General features: G+C 46.8%; 1 protein-coding gene across 8 annotated transcripts in view; it reads right to left on the reverse strand.

The window, feature by feature from the left end:
* The window catches only part of LOC143934059 (low affinity immunoglobulin gamma Fc region receptor III-A-like), a 90,003-nt gene that overhangs the window by 49,215 nt on the left and 23,908 nt on the right, over positions 1-16,880 (reverse strand). For 6 of the 8 annotated variants that reach the window (XM_077457342.1, XM_077457346.1, XM_077457338.1 and 3 more), the window contains one exon: positions 474-539. The exons of the other annotated variants lie outside the window; for them this stretch is intronic. In XM_077457342.1, coding sequence (XP_077313468.1) covers positions 474-504 — 31 coding nt within the window. In that variant the 5' untranslated portion in view covers positions 505-539. The remainder of the gene's footprint in view (positions 1-473; positions 540-16,880) is intronic. 8 annotated transcript variants of the gene reach the window in all.

Here is a 16,880-nt window from a genome sequence, read left to right on the forward strand (position 1 = left end):
CAGCATGTTGGATCAGGCACTTTCGTCTGCAGCATGAAAATCACACGCTGAAGCAGATACACTAATGATGCAAAAAACAAACTAAGACTTTTTGTACAGTTTTCGACTCGTCTATGGTCTGCCTTTTTGACTGTTAAACTTACATTGAGAGAGAAGAAGGCCATAATCACTGTGCAGAGCTATTAAATAGAAAGTAGAGCTTCATATGTAATGCGCAAACACAGCTGTATGTAAATATATAATTACAAATTCGATTTTATTTTAAATCATTAACACACCTTGATGAGATTATTTACATCAATATTACTTTTACATCGCTACTTAAAACTATAGACTACAGATTTCTTTCAAATTAACAAACTGAATGTCCATTTGCACAGATTTGCACATTTATTCTTGTTTATATACAGTACTATTCTCTAATGACAGGTACATTAAAAAAATGGCAAGGACTTTAATTAAATTATACTTACAGACAAGTACCATCATCATTGTGACACGCATAGTAGCGCCTTAATCAAGACCCAGAATGCTGCTGACTGATTAAAAAAAGAAAGTTAGAATTGGCTGTTGATATTATTGGGGAAAGGAGATTCTAAAAACAAACACACAGTGACCTTGTATGTGTCTAAATAGGCCATTACACATAATTTCATCTGAACTGCTAGAACAATTATTACACTGCTGCTAATTCTATTTTTACCAGCTTCATAGATCCAGATAGTTAAAAATACTAAATTGGGATCCTGACATACATGGCCAAATACTGGTAATATTGGAATAGTGTCATTAAAGGCTATCTAAAACCAAAACCAAAAATGTAATATATTGTCACGTACCAGTCCCTCTTTAGATGTTGTGGCTGCATTATTTTTCTTAAATGCAAGTACATTTTCTGCAAGGACAATGCAGGGTCCTCTTGCTGTCTATCTCTTGCTCTCTTGCAGTCTCTCTCTCTTGCAGTATCTCTCTCACTCTTTTGCCGTCTCTCTCTCACCCTCTTGCTGTTTCTCTCTTGAAGTCTTTCTCGCTCGCTCTCTTGCTGTCTCTCTCTCTCTCTCGCTCTTTTTCAGTCTCTCTCTCTCTTGCAGTCTCTCTCCCACTCTCTTGCTGTCCTTCTCTCATAGTGACATACTTACATAGTAGGTGAGGTTGAAAAAAGACACAAGTCCATAAAGTCCAACCTATGTGTGTGATTATATGTCGGTATTACACTGTATATTCCTGTATGTTGCGGTCCTTCAGGGGCTTATCTAATAGTTTCTTGAAAACTATGAATGCCCCCCACTGAGACCACCGCCTGTGGAAGGGAATTCCACATCCTTGTCACTCTTACAGTAAAGAACCCTCTACGTAGTTTAAGGTTAAACCTCTTTTCTTCTAATTTTCATGAGTGGCCACGAGTCTTGTTAAACTCCCTTGCATAAAAAAATGTTATCCCTATTGTGGGGTCACCTGTATGGTATTTGTGTAATGAAATCATATCCCCTCTCAAGCGTCTCTTCTCCATAAGTTCAGTGCTCGCAACCTTTCCTCATAACTAATATCCTCCAGGCCCTTTATTAGTTTATCACCACCACCCTCTGAACTCGCCCTAGTAGCCAGTATCCAATCCATGTACTCACCCTATGGTCCATGCCAACGGACCTTATTTTGTACAATATACCTTTATGGGGAACTGTGTCAAATGCTTTTTCAAAATTCAGATACACCACGTCTACGGGCCTTCCTTTATCTAGCTGGCAACTCATCTTCTCATAGAAGGTTAGTAGATTGGTTTGACAAGAATGATTTTTCATGAATTCATGCGGATTACTGCTAATGATACCGTTCTCATTACTAAAATCTTGTATATATTTCCCCTTATCATCCCCTCCAAGAGTTTATATACTATTGATGTTAGGCTAACTGGTCTGTAATTCCCAGGGCCCTTTTTAAATATTGGTGCTACATTGGCTTTTCTCCAATCAGCTGGTACCATTCCAGTCAGTAGACTGTCAGTAAAAATTAGGAACAATGGTCTGGCAATTACTTGACCGAGTTCCCTAAGTACCCTCAGGTGTGTCAGGTCACCTGAGACCAGATGCGATTCTTGGGTCTCAAGTCTGTGAACTAAGCCCTGCAACGGATCATCTGCGGATAGCTGCACATCAGCTGGGTCCATGGCTGATCAAACTGTCAGGTCACCTGAGACCAGGTGACAGATGCACTCCGTAGGAGTCGGAAGTGCACCGCTAGGTAGTGGACCTTAGGACTGACTGTTGCGGATTGTACCCAGGGAGATTCAGGACACAGGTCTACTGGATCACTAACACAGATCCCAGTAGGAGCTAGAGCATAGATTCCCCAGGGTGCAGAGTCTAAGAGCCAACAGGTGTTCGCCAGAGCCTCCAGTGGTGAGGATGGACTAAGCTGCAGTCTGGCTCCAGGTCGCGGCCCCTAGGGTCTCACAGCTCACACTCACAGTAGACTACAGGAGAAGGAAGCAGCAGGCTGGAACAACAAGGATAGTAAGGGGATAAGGCAGAGGTCAGGGCAACTAGCAGACAGGAACAACAGAGTAAACGCCAAAGGTTCAAGGTCTCAGGCAGACAGGGATGGTCGGGGACATGCCAAAAGGTCAAGGTCACAAGCAGACAGGAATCGCTGAGAACAGCCAAGGTCGGTAACAGACAAACGTAGAGCACACAGCAAGCAGGAAACAGGAAGCCAAACACACCATGGATACACAATGGTTGATCAGCACTGCTGGCTTGCAGTGCAGGTTAATATAAGGTTCCCTGATAGGGCGTGGGGTGGAGCCATGCTTAAAGGAGAGGTTATAAAAACCTCCAGGTGGAAGTGGCTGGCCTCTTAGTCTGAACACATGAGGAGAGGTAGGCAAACAGAGGAAGATTACTGCATAACCATGACAGTACCCCCCTCTTATGAGGCCTCCCCCTCCCCCGCCAGGGTCCAGGCTTAAAGGGAAACTCCAGATGGAACCTCCTCAACAGACGAGGAGCAAATACCTCAGATGCAGTGATCCAAGACCTCTCCTCAGGGCCAAACCCTTTCCAATGTACGAGGTACTGAAGAATCCCTTACGGAGTCAGGAATCCAAAACTTGACTAACCTCATATTTTAGATTATCCTCAGAGACCGGAACCGGGGTAGGGAGAGGACGAGAAGACTTATTGAGGACTAAAGGCTTTTTAGGAATGGCTAAGGGCATGATAAGACCATCAGGAGTCTGAGCAGGGTCACCCAGACCCTTAAAGATGAGCTGGACATCCAGCACAGGACCACCAGACTGAGCAGAGGTCAGTGGATCCCTGAGGTCAGGTTGGTTAGAAAGTGATGTGTCACAAGAGTCAAGCTGGATAGCTGAAACACAAACAAAATGCAGAAAGCCCAGAGAAAAAGATTGAAAACCCCACCTGGGCGAATGAGGGTTAATGGACATAGTAGCAGTAGGGTGAGGCCAGGTTACAGAAGGCCCTGAACAAGAAGCAGGAAGCTCACTGGGCATGGGCTGGACTGGCATAACTGGTGCAGAGGCCGAATGAATAGTATTGTCAGGTATAGTGACCATCTCAATCGCATCACAGGGCATAGCGACTGTGGAACTTGCGGACAAGTTAGCCTGACTGTGCGTCCAAGGGAGATTAGGGACAGGCAAAGGTAAATGGTTATGCAAACTGGAGTGAATGATCAACTCAGATTCATAGGTGGGCCCCTCATCCAGAGTGCCACATGACCTAGAGAGTGCATCAGTCCAACTATTGCAGGACACATCCCAGAGATCGCTATATAAAGCGGGAAGAGCAGAAGATACGGGGATGGTGGCAACAGGAAGTTTCTCTTTTGGGGTAACCTTGAGTAAGCAGGAAGAGGAACAGGAGGAACCCCAAGCCAGGATCTGTCCAGCAGACCAGTCAACGTGTGGAGAATGGAGCCGTAACCGAGGAAGACCTAATATGATAGGAGATGAAGCCTTAGGTAAGACAATGAAGGATATCCACTCCTGGTGGAGTGTCCCTACTGACATCTTAACAGGAAGGGTCTAGAAGCAGATAGGGCCCCCTGGGAGAACAGTGGCATCAATCGCCAAGACCACCAATGGTGTTGTAAGGGGCAAAAGGGTAAGTCTCATGGAGGATGCAGTTTCCCAATCCATGAAATTGGCAGCGGCTCCGGAATCCAGATGTGCTGAGACCAAATGAGAGAAAGCACCGACAAGAAGCAACACAGAAAGGAGAAGACGAGTAGGTGAAGGTGATATTTCAGGGTCTAATACTCCACCTTCCAGATGTGTTTTCCCTGAGCGTTTTTCTGGATGAAGAGAACAAGTGTCACGGAAATGACCTTCGGCCCCACAATAGAGGCATAGGCTCAGAGTTCTGCGCCTATCGCATTCTTCGGGAGATAACTTTGTCCAGCCCAACTGCATAGGTTCCTCAGCAGACAGGGGGTGCTCCTCGGATCGAAAAAAAGGGACTGGGGGCTCAGACTGCCTAAAGAACGGGGAGTGCTGGCGACTTTTTTCCAGGGACCTCTGCTGAAAGCGAATATCGATCTGGTTACACAAGGTGATGACACTGTCCAGATCAGCAGGAAGGGATCTTCCTGCTAATTCATCCTTCACTCTATCAGAGAGGCCATGTAAAAAGGTTGCAACTAGGGCCTCATTATTCCAGCTCAATTCAGCTGTGAGGATACGGAACTGAAGAGCATACTGTCCCACAGAAGCGGACTCTTGACGGAGACAAAAAAGAGCGCTAGCCGCTGAGGAGACACAAAGATATGCCGAAAAAGTTTCAAGAAATCAGACAGGCTAGAAACCACTGGATCATTCAGTTCCCACAGAGGGGCAGCCCAAGCTAGCGCCTCGCCGTACAGGAAGGATATAATATATGCTACTTTCGCCCGATCGGACAGGAAGTTTTGGGGCTGAAGTTCAAAATGAATTGTGCACTGGCTAAGGAACCCCCTGCAAGCCTTGGGGTCCCCAGAGAAACGGACCGGAGCTGGTAGTTGTAATGAATGTGTGACTGCGACTGATGCGATAGGTGCAGCAGCAGATAGCGGTGGAGGTTGTTGAACCGGGGGTCCTAATGAGGCCTGAAACTGTTCAAAACGGGATGCCAAATCCTGAAGGAATCGCATCACCTGAGTCTGATGCGATTCTTGGGTCTCAAGTCTGTGAACTAAGCCCTGCAACGGATCATCTGCGGATAGCTGCACATCAGCTGTGTCCATGGCTGATCAAACTGTCAGGTCACCTGAGACCAAGTGACAGATGCACTCCGTAGGAGTCAGAAGTGCACCGCTAGGTAGTGGACCTTAGGACTGACTGCTGCGGATTGTACCCAGGGAGATTCAGGACACAGGTCTACTGGATCACTAACACAGATCCCGGTAGGAGCTAGAGCATAGATTCCCCAGGGCGCGGAGTCTAAGAGCCAACAGGTGTTCGCCAGAGCCTCCAGTGGTGAGGATGGACTTCGCTGCAGTCTGGCTCCAGGTCACGACCCCTAGGGTCTCACAGCTCACACTCACAGTAGACTACAGGAGAAAGAAGCAGCAGGCTGGAACAACAAGGATAATAAGGGGATAAGGCAGAGGTCAGGGCAACTAGCAGACAGGAACAACAGAGTATACACCAAAGGTTCAGGGTCACAGGCAGACAGGGATGGTCGAACACAGATCCCAGTAGGAGCTAGAGCATAGATTCCCGAGGGCCCAGAGTCTAAGAGCCAGCAGGTGTTTGCCAGAGCCTCCAGTGGTGAGGATGGACTAAGCTGCAGTCTGGCTCCAGGTCGTGGCCCCTAGGGCCTCACAGCTCACACTCACAGTAGACTACAGGAAAAGGAAGCAGCAGGCTGGAACAAGAATAGTAAGGGGATAAGGCAGAGGTCAGGGCAACTAGCAGACAGGAACAACAGAGTACATGGGTCACAGGCAGACAGGGATGGTCGGGGACATGCCAAAAGGTCAAGGTCACAAGCAGACAGGAATCTTTGAGAACAGCCAAGGTCGGTAACAGAGACAAACGTAGAACACACAGCAAGCAGGAAACAGGAAGCCAAACACACAATGGTTGATCAGCACCGCTGGCTTGCAGTGCACAGGTTAATATAGGGTTCCCTGATAGGGCCTGGGGTGGAGCTATGCTTAGAGGAGAGGTTATAAAAAACCACCAGGTGGAAGTGGCTGGCCTCTTAGTCTGAACACACGAGGAGAGGTAAGCAAACAGAGGAAGATTACTGCATAACCATGACAAGGTGCAAGCCATCTGGTCCCGGTGATTTATTAATGTTAAGTTTCCCAAGTCTAATTTTAATTCTGTCCTCTGTTAACCATGGAGGTGCTTCCTGTGATGTGTCATGAGGATAAACACTGCAGTTTTGGTAACTGAAGCCCCCCGATTCCCTTATGAAGACTGAGGAGAAGAATACATTCAATACCTTCACCATCTCCCCATCCTTTGTAACCAGATGTCCTTCCTCATTCTTTATGGGGCTAGTATGGTCTGTCCTCCCTATTTTACTGTTTACATACTTAAAGAATTTCTTGGGATTTTTTTTTTGCTCTCCTCTGCTATGTGTCTTTCATTTTCTATCTTAGCTGTCCTTATTGCACCCTTACATTTCTTGTTGCATTCTTTATAAAGTCTGAATGCTGATGATGATCCCTCAACCTTGTATTTTTTGAAGGCCTTTTCCTTTGCTTTTATATGCATTTTACTGTCATGGTTATGCAGTGATCTTCCTGTGTTTGCTTACCTCCCCTCATGTCTTCAGCCTAAGAGGCCAGCCACTTCCACCTGGTGGTTTTTATAATCTCTCCTCTAAGCATGGCTCCACCCCAGGCCCTATCAGGGAGCCCTATATTAACCTGTGCACTGCAGGCCATCAGGGCTGATCAACCATTGTGTATTCCTTTGTGCGTTAGCTTCGTGTTTCCTGCTGTGTGCTCTGCTACTGTTTTCCGTTACAGACTTTGGCGTGTCTTGACTATCCTTGTTTGCCTGTGATCCTGACCTTTTGGCGTGTACCCGACTATTCTTGCCTGCTTGTGGCCTCGACCTTGGCTTTGTCCCTCACCATCCCTATCCTCCTGTTGCCTACTGTGGGTGTGAGCTGGGGGACCCTGGGGGTTGCGACCTGGAGCCAGTTGCAGCCAAGTCCATCCTCACCACCAGAGGCGCTGGTGAACACCTGCTGGCTCTTAGACTCCGCGCCCCAGGGAATCTTACGCTCTAACCCCAGTGGAATCTGTCCCCCGTCTGCAGCAGTCAGCCGTAGGGTGCACAACCTTGCGGTGCACTCCTGATCCTACGGTGTGCACCTGTCACCTCGCCTCAAGGTGACCTGACATTTACTTTGGAATGAAGCCATTCAGGACTTTTGTTCACTCTTTTAAATTTATTACCCAATGGGATGCATTGGCTAATGCTCTTATTTAATATGCTCTTAAAGCAAACCCATCTCTCCTCCGTGTTCTTTGTTCCTAAGATGTTATCCTAATTTATGCCTTCTAGTAAGGTTCGTAGTTTAGGGAAGTTGGCTCTTTTAAAATTCAGTGTCTTTGTATTCCCCTTATGTTTCCTATTTGTGTGATTTATACGGAAGCCAATTGACCTGTGATCAGGTCTGTATTGTTGGTAATCAGTAGATCCAGTAACGCTTTATTTCTTTTTTTTTATTGAAAAAACCAACTTTATTGAAATACGTATGCATGGTACATAAATCGATACAGACCAACATGGCCAAAACAATAGTACATACATGAGCACCTTGAAGTGTCTGTAATATAGCATAAAGCAAAATACCCAATAGAGATGAAGCCATCGCATAGTATATATGTATATAAAAAAGGGGAAAAAAAGAGAAGGAAAAGGAGAAACGAAAAAGGGAGGGGAAGGGGGAGATGAGGGGTGAGTATATCAAGTAAACGTTTCACCATCCCATAGCCATCTACTCCAGACCTTTTTCGTATTTAGGCAAACACCCTCTGTGCACATAGATCAGCTTCTTATATGGAAGAGTGTCATCTACCTCTTTTTTCCAGCACTGGATTGTGGGGGGCAGGGTCTGCATCCACCTTCGAGCCACCGCTTTCCTCGCCAGGAATAGGGTCTCATGCAAAAAGGTGCAAAGAGGTTTATCAGCTTCTAAGCTAGGCAGCAGACCGAGCAGGCACATTTTTGAGTCTAGGGTAGTAGGAGAGCCCATCTGATCGTGCAGGAAATGTATCACTTGCATCCAGTATGCTTGGATAGTTGGGCAGGCCCATATAAGGTGGTAGAAGGAGCCTGGGGTATGACCACATTGACGGCATCCTGGATTGTACATGGGTTTGAAATGTGCTATCTTCTGGGGAGTTAGATATGTCCTGTGTATAATATACATTTGCGTGAGGCGGTCTGATAGTTTGGGGGATACATTTTTCACGTCTTCCAAGATCTCATCCCAATCCTCATCTTCAATAAGCCCAATCTCTACCACCCAACTGGTCTTAGCAGCATAGGCCAAGGCCGAGTATAGGGTGGAGATTAGTCTAGCTGGCTCGGTACCCGTAACTGTGTCCACTATAGAGGGGACTGCCAAGGATGGGCTGGAGCCAATAAATTGGGTTTATATAGCGTGGCGGAGTTGCAGGTATCTAAAGAGGAGACAGTTAGGGAGGGAAACTTCGTCCTTTAGCATTTGAAATGTTTTACGTCCCCTAGTGGTCATGACCTGGTAAATATACAAGATCCCGTGACGTATCCACACCGCAGGATCTGGAATGGACAACAGTTCAGGTAGATGCATGTTGAATCAGAAAGGTGTGTGGGAGTGGACCCGCGGGATCCTGAGTTTTTGCAGTGCCACCCTCCACCCCATCAAGGGGGCCCTGAGGACTGAAGTGGGGTGTGAGCCGACTTGTCAGGGTGCCCACAGATTAGCGCCTGGTATTGTGGTAGCTCACTTTTGTCAAAATAATAAAAATGGGATAATTGGGAGGCAAGGTAATATGAAAGTCTGGAAGAACAGCTCCTCCTAGAGTCGCCGGGTTATTCAGGATTTTCCAAGATAATTTATGTCTGCTGTGCCCCCATATAAAGGAGTTAAGAATAAATTCAATTGTTTTGAATTTTTTTTTGTTGTATATAAAGGGGGGCATGCCACACTAGATAAAGTATCTTTGGGAGGAGTATCATTTTGACTAAATTAATGCATCCCATAACTCCCAGGGGTTGTCTGGCCCAAGTCTGTGTCTTGGTCTTGATCAGGGAATATAGGGGTTCAATGTTAAGGAGTGTGTAGTCTGCGAGCGATCTGGTTACCTGCACACCAAGGTACTTAATCAAGGAGACCCTTGGGAGGGTCAGAGGAGGAGACGTGAACGAGGGGGGGGGGGGGGGATGGTCAATGGGAAGGATCTGAGATTTAGACCAGTTAATACTCAAACCTGAGTGGCTACCGATACGTTCTATAGAGTGAAGGGCAGCATACAGAGAGGGACCCGAGTCTGCCAGGTATAGGAGTGTATCATCGGCATACATCCCGATCTTTTCTTCCAGGTTACCAATCATAAGGCCGAAGATACTAGTGTCTGCAAGAATCATGATGGCCAACAGCTCCACAGCCAGTGCGTACATTATAGGGTAAAGAGGACAGCCTTGTCAGGTCCCTCTCTCTAGGGGGAAGTGGTCTGATAACCAACCATTCACAAACACCCTGGCACTAGGGGATTGGTATAGGAGTTGAACCCAATGAATAAAATTGGGGCCAAATCCAAATCCTGAAAGGCACTCCCACAGGTAGTTCCACTCCACAGAGTCGAAGGCCTTGGCGGCATCCAAAGCCACCACGACCCTTGAAACGATTTCATCATGGGATCCCTGAATATTCATGAATAGGCGGTGAATGTTCATCGCAGTATTTTTCCCTGGCATAAAGCCTGTCTGATCAGAGTGGACTAGTGACAGAATAACCTAGTTAAGGCGGGAGGCTAGAATCTTAGCTAGTATCTTAATGTCAACGTGGAGCAGGGAAATAGGTCTATATGATTCTGGGTATTTAGGGTCCTTACCAGGCTTGGGGATTATTACAATTTGGGCCTTTCTCATAGAGGGGGGTAAAGTACCTGTATATATATATGGATTTGTATAGATCATAGAGTTTAGGGATGAGGATTTCAGAGTAGGTGGCGTAAAATTAGAGTGGTAAAAAATCCTGGGGGCTTGGATGCAGGAGATAGCCTTATGCCGCGTACAGTATGCTGGACAATTCGATTGTGTGTGGGCTCCAGCGGACTTTTTCAATGTAAAAGTCCGGCAGACTTAGAAAGTAGTTTTCACTCAAAATGACGCATGCTCTGAAGCAAGTACGAGAAGGAAGCTATTGGCTACTGGCTATTGAACTTCCTTTTTCTAGTCCCGTCGTACATGCTCTACGTCATCGCGTTAGAAATTGCCGGACTTGGGCCACGTATGCAAGTAGTTTGCCCGATCGTTCTCCGTATTCAAACACCCTCTGTCTACAGAAAAAGATGCGCTGCCTAGCTTTTTCAGTGTGCAATTGGTAGACCTGTCGCTTCTGTATCTTAAGATTATTGGCTGTGCTGGGCAAAGGGTCCCGATGGAATGCCTCCTCCAGGACCTGTAAATGTTCTGTAGCCTGTTGGAAAATAAGTTTTGATGACCTTTTAATTCTATTGATGCGCGTGGAAAGGAGGGAGCGGGCGTGCAGTTTAAACATTTCCCAGACCATGTCATAAGTGTGTCCCTGTTAGCTGTGAAATAGTATTGTAGTTCCGCAGGGATGTCTTCCTGATCCTGCAGAGCCGTCAGCCAAAATGGGTTTAACCGCCAAGATGGAGCAGGGGAGACTCTCAGGAGCTGGAGTGCGACCCAATACGGGGTGTGATCCGAACGTATTCTTGGAGCAAAGCCCACATCCCCTAGTTTGGGCGTCAGGGACCTTGAAATTAAAATAGGGTCTATATGTGACATCGTGTTGTGACTGGCACTAAGTATTGACAATAGCAAAATGAGTCAATATGCAGTATAGTCTGGTGTGGGCTGGAGGGTCAGGGGGAGGGTCGGGTGCACCCATTCGGTCCAGACCAGGAGTGAGAGTCATATTAACCACTTCAATACAGGGCACTTTCGCCCCCTTCCTTCCCAGCCCAATTTTCAGCTTTCAGCGCTCTATCGCTTTCAGTGACAATTGCGCAGTCATGCTACACTGTACCGAAATGAAATTTTTATCATTTTGTTCGCACAAATAGAGCTTTATTTTGGTGGTATTTATTCACGACTCCGTTTTTTATTTTTTGCGATATAAGCGCAAAAAAGCGGAAATTTGGAAAAAAAAACAATATTTTCTTTTTTCTATTTTAAAAGAAATCCAATAAAATCAAATTTTGTCATAAATTTAAGCCAAAATGTATTCTGCTACATGTTTTTGGTAAAAAAAATTCCGTTAAGTGTATAATAATTGGTTTGTGTGATCACGGACATATGTACGCAAATGATCATGTACATATGTGTGCAGGTGATCACGTACATATGTGTGCAGATAATCATTGGAACATGTGATTTTAGTGGGACATATGTGGGGGACATGTTTTTATTATTAGGGACATGTGTTTTTATTATTTGGGGACATGTATGTTTTGGGGACATGTGTGGGGACATTGTGTTTATACTGTGTGGTGTGTTTACTGTGTGGTGATTTGTGTGTACACTAGACTGGTGATCAGTGAGTAAAAAGCTGTAAAAAACAGCTCATACTCACTGATCATCAGCCGGCTGCAGCGATCTTCTCTCCTCTCCTCAGCGATGACTTCTGTGTGAGGAGAGGAGGAGCCGATTGCCTAGCAACCGGCTGTTTGTTTACATCACATGACGGCCGTGATTGGACACGGCCGTCATGTGATCAGGAGGGCCAATCACAGAGCCCTCCTGCCGATCTGAGATGTGCCGTGTCCGGGTGACACGGGCGCATCGGGATCGCGCCGCTGCGCGGGCACGCGCGCGCGCGATCCCGCTACTTCTGATGGACGTTCCTGAACGTCCTATCAGGAGTAGACGGCTCCCACCCAGCCGTATATGTGCATTGGCCGGGTGGGAAGTGGTTAAAATCCTCCATCCACACCGCTGGTACAGAGGGATATTGTGTCAGAAAGGCAAGACCCTCCCTAAACACAAGTGAATTGTCCGGGGGGGGGGGGGCATAGCAAGCTAGTATCAGGATAGGGGATCCATTAATGGTAGCATGTATAAACACATATCTGCCCTGCTGGTCTGTTTGGAGTAACACCAAATCAAATGGAACCCTTTTTGCAGCCAGGACCGATACCCCTCTGGAATATGAGGTGTGGGTGGCATGATAGGCCCAAGGCTTTTTTTAAAAGGATTGTAAGTGGCCCGTAACACGAGTCTCAACCAGCGCAATGATGTCAGGACGCTGAGATTTGAGGAATGTCAGGACAGCGGCTCGCTTAATCTTATTGCGTAAGCCCCCAACGTCAGGAACTTCAGGGAGCTCATGGCGGATATAGGGGGTGTATAATAGACCGCAGTTGGACTAGGACCAGCCGAGCAGACACAAACACATCTGTTAGCATAAACCTCTTTAACAACCAATATCGATAGTGCATATATGACAATAACATAGTACCTTTAGCATAAACAAACATTTGTAGATATGTTGGTATAGAAAAACGAATACCCACAACATTTCCCATCCCTCGCAGTCCACTGCCTCCCCAACACGGCATGGACATAGTATCCCATAACCAAGTATCAACGGGGGACATCCAATGGGTGAGGCCCATTAGAGACAAGGGACTTAATTTCAAGAAAGCATAGATACCCAAGATGAAAAGAAAAAAAAAGGGGAATAAAAAACAGTCTGGTAAATGGGGGGTGAGCAAATTCACATCCTAGGGGGGTGACTTCTTCTCTGAGATGGCTGAGATCTCTTATGGCTCCTACACATGGAGTGTAGGAGCCATAACAGTGCAGCATCATTACGGCCTGGAGGGGGAGGTCCCGCTTGCCAGCAGAGCGATAATTAAGGTAGAACAGGAATTCTCAGCATCGTTCAGTATGCTATCCTCAGCCAGTCTTTCTCAGACGTGGGGGAAACGGGGACCATGAGTCACCCGAATGTGACCGACATGTTGTGAGATCCGGTGTGGTATGGAAAATAATTTACCATATCTGTCCCCCCGCTCCTCTAGAAGACGTGCATATGCAATGCATTCATTAAGGGGATAAACCTTAGGATGAAGTCAAACAGCATTGCAGGTATAGGAGAGGAGCGGAAGGGAGGGGGAAGTTTAGAATACTCATAGCTTGTATACAGTATGGCACGTTCAGGCCTGGCGATCCCTCTGATCGATCCAAGTGGATGCCAGTTCGGGGTCCTCGAAGAAATGGGTTCGGCCATCGCATCCCACGCAAAGCTTTTGTCACGTACCTTACAGTGGAGTCAGACTGCTGAGGGTGGCCTCTCGCACGGTTCCGGTCTCCACGCCCCTGAGGATGGGGACAGGGCGCGTGAGGACACGAAAGGGTGCAGGTGCCTGAAGGTGGAGGTAGCAGACCTTGGAGATGCTGGGTCCTCACGGTAGAAGAGATGTTGTAGGTAGGCACCGGAAGATCAGCAGGTGTGCAGGAAGCACTGCGTGTCTGTAACAGGCAAGGTCGGCAACTGGCAGGCAATGCGGTACAATAACAGGAGGCAGGTGCGTAATCAGGAACAAGCAAGGGTCTGGCAACGTGCAAGCAAACGAGGTACAGATTCAGGAGACAAGCCAAAGTCGAAGTCCAAGCCGGGGTCAAAGGTAGTCCAGGAGATAGTAGCACAGGGTATCCAAAGAGCGGGTGTCAGGAACGGGTCACAGGAACAAGGATCACGGGAGCAAGGTCACAGGAGCAAGGTCACAGGAGCAAGGTCACAGGAGCAACGATCAGGTCTACAGGAGTAGCTGAAGACGATCCAGCACTGATGTCAGGCCAGGATCCTGTTTATATAGAGGGGAGTGAGCCAGGATTGGTGGAAGTGGCCGTCCGTGCGTGAATACGTACATCCGTTCAGTTTGCGCGGGTGTCTTCGCGTGTTCGGATTGGCGTACGTCCACGTGTTCGGATTGGCGTACGTCCACGTGTTCGGATTAGCATACGTCCGTTCGTCCTGGAATTCGTACGCCTCTGACGGGGACACCGCGCATGCCGCCTGGAACGAAGGGAAACTGTCGCTATACGGGGACGGGCATACGTATGGTGAGTTCCCTGACAGTGCCCCCCCCTTAAGGGCAGCCTCCGGGTGCCCCTTAGAACCGACCTTTGAGAGTGATGAAAAGCCCGTATAAGCCTCTGGGCATGAAGATTTGCTTCGGGTTCCCAGGAATTTTCTTCAGGGCCAAAGCCTTTCCACTTAATCAAGTATTGGTTTTGTCCTTGACGCTTCCTGTAATCCAGAATGGCTTCGATTTCAAACTCCTCCTCCCCGTCTACCAATATAGCTTCTGGAGGGCTTAACTCCCGACCTGGAAAGGAATTAGGTACATCAGGCTTAAGTAGAGAAGTGTGAAATACAGGATGGATTTTAAATGAGCCGGGAGTTCAAGTTCATAGGCTACTGAATTAATTTTCTTCTTAATTGGAAAAGGTCCCAAATATCTGGGTCCCAATTTTTTAGAGGGACACGCCAGTTTTAGGTTTGCAGTTGACAGCCACACACGATCACCGATTTTTAAATCCAATTCCCCCCTTCTCTTCCTGTCAAAAATTTTTTTATCGTCCTCCTGAGCCTTAGAGAGGGTTTCTTTAAGTGCCTGATTGTTGATAACAAAGAAATTCAGCCTATCCTGGACGGCTGGTACAGGAGAATCCGGTAAGGATGTTGGCAGGAAGGAGGGATGGAACCCATAGTTGGAGTAAAATGGTGACTGGTTTGTGGCGGAATGAGTAGAGTTGTTAAATGCAAATTCTGCCAAGGGTAGTAACGAAGCCCAATCCTCCTGAGAAAAAGAAGTGAAACAACGTAAATATTGTTCTAACGTTTGATTAGTGCGTTCAGTCTGCCCGTTTGTTTGGGGATGGTAGGCTGAAGAGAAATTTAACTTGATACCCAGAGCTTCACATAATGATTTCCAAAATTTTGACGTGAATTGGACTCCACGATCAGAGACAATATCACCGGGAATTCCATGGAGTCTGACAATTTCTTTAATGAATACTCTGGCTGTCTCGGTTGCAGATGGAGTTCCCTTCATGGGGATGAAATGTGCCATTTTGGAAAAGCGATCCACCACCACGAAGATAGAGGAGAATCCTTCAGAGGGGGGAAGCTCAACAATAAAGTCCATTGCGATCTTATCCCATGGTTTTTCAGGGATAGGTAATGGCCTCAACAATCCCCAAGCTTTATTCTTGCTGTTTTTATTCCGGAGGCAGGTTGAACAAGAGCTAACATAGTTCCTACAATCTTTCGCAAGGTTTGGCCACCAGAAATGCCTTTGAACTAAACTTATCGTCTTGTGACCCCCAAAGTGACCCGCCAGGGGATAGTCATGACAAGCCTGTAGAACGGAAGTGCGAAGATTTTGAGGAATGAATAGTTTACTTCCTCGCCAGAGAAGACCATCTTTTTCTTGGAGGTTAATATCTGGAGGGACTGATGCACCTTGAGACGACTGCCGAACCGGTGACAGAAAACTGGTTTGTGTTAATAGAAAGTTCCCGGCTTGCAAAATGGTGTCTGGAGGGGATGAGGCTTCGGTTTCAGAAAACATACGGGATAATGCGTCGGGTTTACTGTTCTTGGATCCTGGTCTGTAGGTTATGTGAAAATTAAAACGGGAGAAGAAGAGAGCCCATCTTGCCTGCCGGGGCCTGAGACGCTTAGCTGTTCTGAGATATTCCAAATTTTTATGATCTGTAAAAATTAATACTGGATGTGTTGCCCCCTCAAGTAGGTACCGCCATTCTTCTAAAGCCAGTTTGATTGCCAGGAGCTCCCGATCTCCCACATCGTAGTTCTTTTCTGACGTATTTAGTTTTTTGGAAAAGAATGCTACAGGATGCATTAATGATTTAGGTCCTTGGCGTTGGGACAGAATGGCGCCTACAGCGTTCTCTGAAGCGTCCACTTCCAGAGTGTAAGGTAAAGCAGGATCAGGGTGTTTGAGTATTGGGGCCGACGTGAATAGCCCTTTTAGTTTGTCGAACGCAGCTTGGGCCTCGATGGACCATCGGAAGCGGTTTTGTTTGCTGGTGAGTTGCGTGATGGGAGATATAACGCTGGAAAAGTTTTTAATGAACTTTCTATAAAAATTAGAGAATCCAATGAAGCGCTGTACCCCTTTCTTATCAGTTGGAGGTGGCCAGGATAAAATGGCTGAAACCTTTTGAGGATCCATCTCTATTCCCTCCGTTGATATTACCAGACCCAGAAAGTGAATGGTCCGTCGCTCGAATTCGCACTTCTCGGCCTTGGCGTAGAGCCCATGTTGTCTTAACCTCAGGAGAACTTGTTTCACATGGTCACGATGGGTTTCTAGAGAGTCTGAGAATACCAAAATGTCATCTAAATAAACAATTACAAACAAATCCAAAAAGTCCCTGAAAATGTCATTAACAAAATGTTGAAAAGTAGCTGGTGCGTTGCAGAGTCCGAATGGCATGACCAGGTACTCAAAGTGGCCAAAACGTGTCCGAAAGGCCGTTTTCCATTCGTCCCCCTTACGGATTCGGATTAGATTATAGGCCCCTCGTAAATCCAGTTTCGTAAATACTTTGGCTGATCGAAGTCTCTGGAATAATTCTGGAATCAATGGAAGGGGGTAGCGATTTTTAATCGTCACTTTATTTAAATCCCTGTAATCCACAC

This window comes from Lithobates pipiens, unplaced genomic scaffold (assembly GCF_037356315.1).
Source record: "Lithobates pipiens isolate NorthernLeopardFrog02 unplaced genomic scaffold, aLitPip1_a1.2 Scaffold_27, whole genome shotgun sequence".
NCBI lineage: Eukaryota > Metazoa > Chordata > Amphibia > Anura > Ranidae > Lithobates > Lithobates pipiens.